At 40.0% G+C, this 5,904-nt stretch overlaps 1 protein-coding gene across 1 annotated transcript; it reads right to left on the bottom strand.

The window, feature by feature from the left end:
* Positions 1 to 922: 922 nt before the first annotated feature.
* On the bottom strand, positions 923 to 5,569 carry pdyn (prodynorphin). Its single transcript, XM_072276881.1, has 3 exons — positions 5,440 to 5,569; positions 4,196 to 4,322; positions 923 to 1,744 (listed from the first exon to the last, which is right to left on the bottom strand). The coding sequence occupies exons 2-3, from the start codon at positions 4,313 to 4,315 to the stop codon at positions 1,100 to 1,102; spliced, it is 765 nt and encodes a 254-aa protein (XP_072132982.1). The 5' UTR covers positions 4,316 to 4,322; positions 5,440 to 5,569; the 3' UTR covers positions 923 to 1,099.
* Positions 5,570 to 5,904: the final 335 nt, after the last annotated feature.

Raw genomic sequence — 5,904 nt, 5'->3', positions numbered from 1 at the left:
GCCAGTGCTATCATGTTTGCTGTTGTGTGCTGGGGCAGCAGGCTGAGGGTAGCAGACACCAACAGAATCAACAAACTTATTCGTAAGGCCAGTGATGTTGTGAGGATGGAACTGGAGTCTCTCACGGTGGTGTCTGAAAAGAGGATGCTGTCTAAGTTGCATGCCATCTTGGTCAATGTCTCCCATCCACTACATAATGTACTGGGTGGGCACAGGAGTCCATTCAGCCAGAGACTCATTCCACTAAGATGCAGCACAGAGCATCATAGGAAGTCATTCATGCCTGTGGCCATCAAACTTTACAACTCCTCCCTTGGAGGGCTAGACACCCTGTGCCGATAGGCTGGTCCTGGACTTATTTCGTAATTTACTGGTATAATTTACATATTACTATTTAACTATTTATGGTTCTATTACTATTTATTATTTATGGTGCAATTGTAACGAAAACCAATTTCCCTCTGGGATCAATAAAGTATGACTATGACTATGACTAAATTCCAGAGATTGTAGTGTGTAAATATTCTTAGAGATCTGCAGTTTCTGAGCTATTCAAACCATCCTGTCTGGCACCAACATCCATTCCGTGGTCAAAGTCATCACATTTCTTCCCCATTCTGATGTTTTGTCCTGACTATGTCTGCATGCTTTTATGCATTGAGTTACTGCCACATGACTGGATGATTAGATGTTTGCATTAATAAGCCGGTGTGCCTAATAAAGTGGCTATTAGTGTATGTTGATCTTTTGAAAAAAAAACCACGAGGAACAAACTGAGCATGCCAGATTTTCTTTGCCTGTTAGCCACAGAAATTACTTACTTTATTATATGAAGCATAAAAGATCATCTCTAACATTAAGATACTATTACAGAAGGCAAACAAAACCAAAACCATTCAGTCCAGAGACCATTTTTATTGGATTCACACGAACTTTGACAACAGAATACAATTAATTTGCTCAACTGATGTTTTAGCGAGCCAAATAGAAACATATTAGCAAAAATATTTGTGCATTCAAACAATACATTTAGAGTTTAAATACTGAATCTATTCTGGCAGTCTACACTCTCACATCAAGACTCAAATCACTGGCTATTTTACAAGTCTGAAGCTTCATCACTGTAATCATTGGCCTCACCATCATCCGACCTCAGTGATACACGAAAATTGCGTCTCAGGAAACCACCATATCTTTTTTGGTTATCCCATTTATATCTTGGTCTACCGATTCTTCTCATGAAACCTCCATATCTTTTCTGCAGTTCCACATTTTGATTCTCCTCATTCGCCAGCTCCTCACTTCTTTTGTAGCCATAGCCTTTCATGAATCCTCCATAGCGTTTTAGCTCTTCTGTTGGGGGGATGTCTCCATTTTCTGCTGGTATATTTTCCATTGCAGTTTCAAGATCCTGCAATTCAGATGAATCCCTCTCATTAAACTTTTTCATCAAGCCACCATATTTGCGATTTTGGTCCTTGTTAAATGCATTTTCTTGAGCTAATGCTTGTGCATAAACTCTGCTCTTGTCAATTTTTTTCATAAAACCTCCATAGCGTTTTGCATTGTTCTGCTGTCCAGTAAGTACCTCTAGGCGTTCCAGTTCGTTTTCCTCCATCGCTGGGTCAGAAGAAACTTTATCTACAATACCCAATGGGTCAGAGTTGTACAACTGCAGTGCCCTGTCACACTTTTCCCACTCATCAGTCGACAGCACTACCCCTTCGCACTCTAAAGTGCACGTCTGAAAGACAGCAGTCAAACAACAGGTTTTATTTAATGTGGAGCAAAGTGCATTCAGCATAACTTCCTATTGTTGGTGTTAATTAAGATCATACGTACAATATGAAAATCAGTTTTAAAAAAAGTGTCCCAAGTTAAAAAAAGGCTTAATCTGAATCACACAGATGTCCTTAACAAAAATAGGCACACAAGCTTTCACAATGATTCATACCATTTTGACAAGTAGTGCCATAACATGGCTATTCCAAGAAACAAGAATCGTTTGAGTTCATAAAATCATTCTACAAATGGGCATAAAATATTTGAAAAGCACTTTATTAAAATTTATTGTACATGCATAGAATTTACATTTATAGCACAACATTATCTGTTCATATAAACTAATTTGGTCTTGACTTTATTCTTGGATCTATTTGCAAAGGAGAAGCAAGATGATAGGGAAAGAATTACCACTAACTACAATGATTCAGGAATAGCATAAAATGATAATTTCATGTAATTAATGTAATTACAAACGTATCAGTGGAAATCTAAAGGCTGCTGTCAGGAATACTCCACTATTTTAAAGCAAATGCTGTTACACTATTCATCAATAAATTTTGCATTGACTGCTAGGTGCATTAGTGTAGTGCATCTTGCACAAAAGAAGTCTGGAGAAAGGCTACCATAATGTTGCCTATATATACAATTCTTTTATAATGTACAGTACTTAAGGTTCTAGTCACCATTTTCTGTGCATTTAAAGTAACAAGCATGATAGAGTTCTTTGAGGAGATGACCAGGCATATAGATGAGGGTAGTGCAGTGGATGTGATCTACATGGATTTTAGTAAGGCATTTGACAAGGTTCCACACGGTAGGCTTATTCAGAAAGTCAGAAGGCATGGGATCCAGGGAAGCTTGGCCAAGTGGATTCAGAATTGGCTTGCCTGCAGAAGGCAGAGGGTGGTGGTGGAGGGAGTACATTCAGATTGGAGGATTGTGACTAGTGGTGTCCCACAAGGATCGGTTCTGGGACCTCTACTTTTCGTGATTTTTATTAATGACCTAGATGTTGGGGTAGAAGGGTGGGTTTGCAGATGACATAAAGTTTGGTCGTGTTGTAGGTAGTGTAAAGGATTGTCGAAGATTGATGAGAGACATTGATAGGATGCAGAAGTGGACTGAGAAGTGGCAGATGGAGTTCAACCCGGAGAAGTGTGAGATGGTATACTTTGGAAGGACAAACTCCAAGGCAGAGTACAAAGTAAATGGCAGGGTACTTGGTAGTGTGGAGGAGCAGAGGGATCTGGGGGTACATGTCCGTAGATCCCTGAAAGTTGCCTCACAGGTACATAGGGTAGTTAAGAAAGCTTCTGGTGTGTTAGCTTTTATAAGTCGAGGGATAGAGTTTAAGAATCAATGATGCAGCTCTATAAAACTCTGGTTAGACCATACTTGGAGTACTGTGTCCAGTTCCGGTCGCCTCGCTATAGGAAGGATGTGGAAGTATTGGAAAGGGTACAGAGGAGATTTACCAGGATGCTGCCTGGTTTGGAGAGTATGCATTATGATCAGAGATTAAGGGAGCTAGGGCTTTACTCTTTGGAGAGAAGGAGGATGCCAGGAGATATGATAAAGGTATACAAGATATTAAGAGGAATAGATAGAGTGGACAGCCAGCACCTCTTCCCCAGGGCGCCACTGCTCAGTACAAGAGGACATGGCTTTAAGGTAAGGGGTGGGAAGTTCAAGGGGGATATTAGAGGAAGGTTTTTAACTCAGAGAGTGGTTGGTGTGTGGAATGCACTGCCTGAGTCAGTGGTAGAGGCAGATACACTAGTGAAGTTTAAGAGACTACTAGACAAGTATATGGAGGAATTTAAGGTGGGGGGGGGTTATATGGGAGGTAGGGTTTAAGGGTCAGCACAACATTGTGGGCCGAAGGGCCTGTACTGTGCTGTACTATTCTATGTTCTATGTTTCATTCTATTTATAATATGGAATACTGTATCTGAAATATTTCAGATTATGGTTTATTAATAAATTATTAGTCTGAATACATGTTCTTATTAGAATATTATATATTCTCTATCCAAGATTTGAAATTGGTGTCAATTATTTACAGAAACTTTTGAAAAAAAGTTGACCAGGTTACAGATAAGCATCTCTCCCAGTTTGCTTGACATAGCATGGTAGCATGTAAGTGGCAACTGGTTGTCTGTAAGTTAACCCATTGCATTGCACAATTTAGATACAATTTTGACTGATAGTTTTCTTCGAACTTCAACCTATCGACTTTTATTTAATCAATGAAGCAATCTGCACGACTTGCTGACTCTATTTACACGCTTCTCAGTCGGTTCATGCATTAAAACTTGTACTGAGTCTATTTCCTTCCAGTTAGTTGTGGAGGTGATCATGATGTGTAAGTGTGATGTGCTCTCTCCATTCTCGAGTACAGTTACCTTACCAGCGGCTTGATCGAACTGTCCAAGACCAGGTTGCACGCCGAACACCATCTGGTGCAGTCAGCACGGACTGTGTAAAGTGAACCAAGCGACAACGCCAGGACAATCACACTCCACTCCATCTTCACCCTGAAATACAAAGACAGAGAATAAAATCTCTATAGTTTTACACACAAGCTTTAGAAAATTTTCGAATCCCCAGACAAAAGTTTAGGTGAACTGGGGGGAGAAAAGTGGTCGGGATAATGGAACCAAGCAGCAAATCCAGAACGAATACGATTTGAGGCGATGTTTCGCTGAAGTTGCCCTGCTGAGTCTTCCGTCACCATTAATTTTAAAAACTAGCCAAACCTTGCCACGTTTCCCGGTTTTATGTTCGATTTCGATCTAACTGATATGTTTTCGTCTTCGATACTTGGCTGCTTTATAACAATGGATTGGGAAACAACCGATCTCAATAAAGGCTCGGGTAATCGAATTACAAATATTACAAGGTTGTCACCGCGTTTCTTAAGTGCCAGAACACAGAGTGATTTTTTTAAAATCAGCGTTCGCACTGGTGGCCGTTTAAAGGCAGGGGTTTCTGGTGTACCCATTACATTTTTCTAATTCAGGCGCGCATTTCATCACTTACGGAAGAGACGGAGAATGCCAAAGATATTGTGGAGTTATATGCTATACGCTTTGCAACCCACATCCCACTTGTGCTAAGATTTAAAATCTAGGAGGAAAAACACTAATGCTAATAAAAGAAAAAGTTTGAAGGGAAAAGTTCAGTCCGAGGATAAACCCGCTCGTTGAAGACAGCTGATGTTGCGGCTATTCCTATCGGAACGAACTGCATGTGAGTTTGATGCCAACAAAAGCCAAATCGGAACGCATATCGACCTCATTTTCTTTTGAGAGGAAGCACTCGCCCAAGTCTTCGATTAACGGAAAACTTATTTTTAAACATTCTGCTTTGTTAAAATAGACCTTGTACTTAGTGATGTTGCACCCTTGTAGAAATAGATAATACAAATCTTATCTTCCAAAACATGGAGACCAGTAACCGATTAGCACATTGGTACTATACGCGAATCACTAATATAGAAACTAATTAGATGTTCATAGTATGATTAGCTACCAAAATGTAAACTTCAATACACCTTTATTCAACTAATCCCCGTTATTATGCATTTTTCTATTAAAGATGCAGCGATCCCTAGAAACAAAGATGATTAACAAACGCATTTTCTCGAGTTACCTGGGTGTTCTGTGAGAACAAAATAAAGGGGTCAGGATCTTTGTAGCTTTGTGGTCGAGTGCGGAGTTCCTTTACGAAAGATGCACGGTGTGTAAATGGTTTCCTCCACCGACTTCTTGCCACAGTTGTGCTTAGAGGAGACGTGCTGAGATCCCGGGGTTCCAACCTGCAGCCTCAGTGCCCGCTATTTATTTATCATCAGCGTTCTGGTGACATTTGCGACGTTGAATATACGTCTTTTTGAACCAATGACTGCACGGATTGAATCATTATTAAGCGGCAGTTTCCTCGAATACCACCAACATGTTTTATAGCACATCCGTCGTAATTCGCGTAGTGTTACTAAGACTTCGAGTTTTAAAAATAACCAACATTAAATGACACGATAATTACATTTAGCTAACGTTACTTACACAATTGACCTTTTCACACTTCCAGGTTTGATTCCTATCTTTGCAAAGACCC

This window comes from Mobula birostris, chromosome 2, assembly GCF_030028105.1.
Source record: "Mobula birostris isolate sMobBir1 chromosome 2, sMobBir1.hap1, whole genome shotgun sequence".
NCBI classification, from domain to species: domain Eukaryota; kingdom Metazoa; phylum Chordata; class Chondrichthyes; order Myliobatiformes; family Myliobatidae; genus Mobula; species Mobula birostris.
The sequence above is the reverse complement of the archived record's forward strand: the minus strand, read 5'-3'. Positions and strand labels throughout refer to the sequence as shown.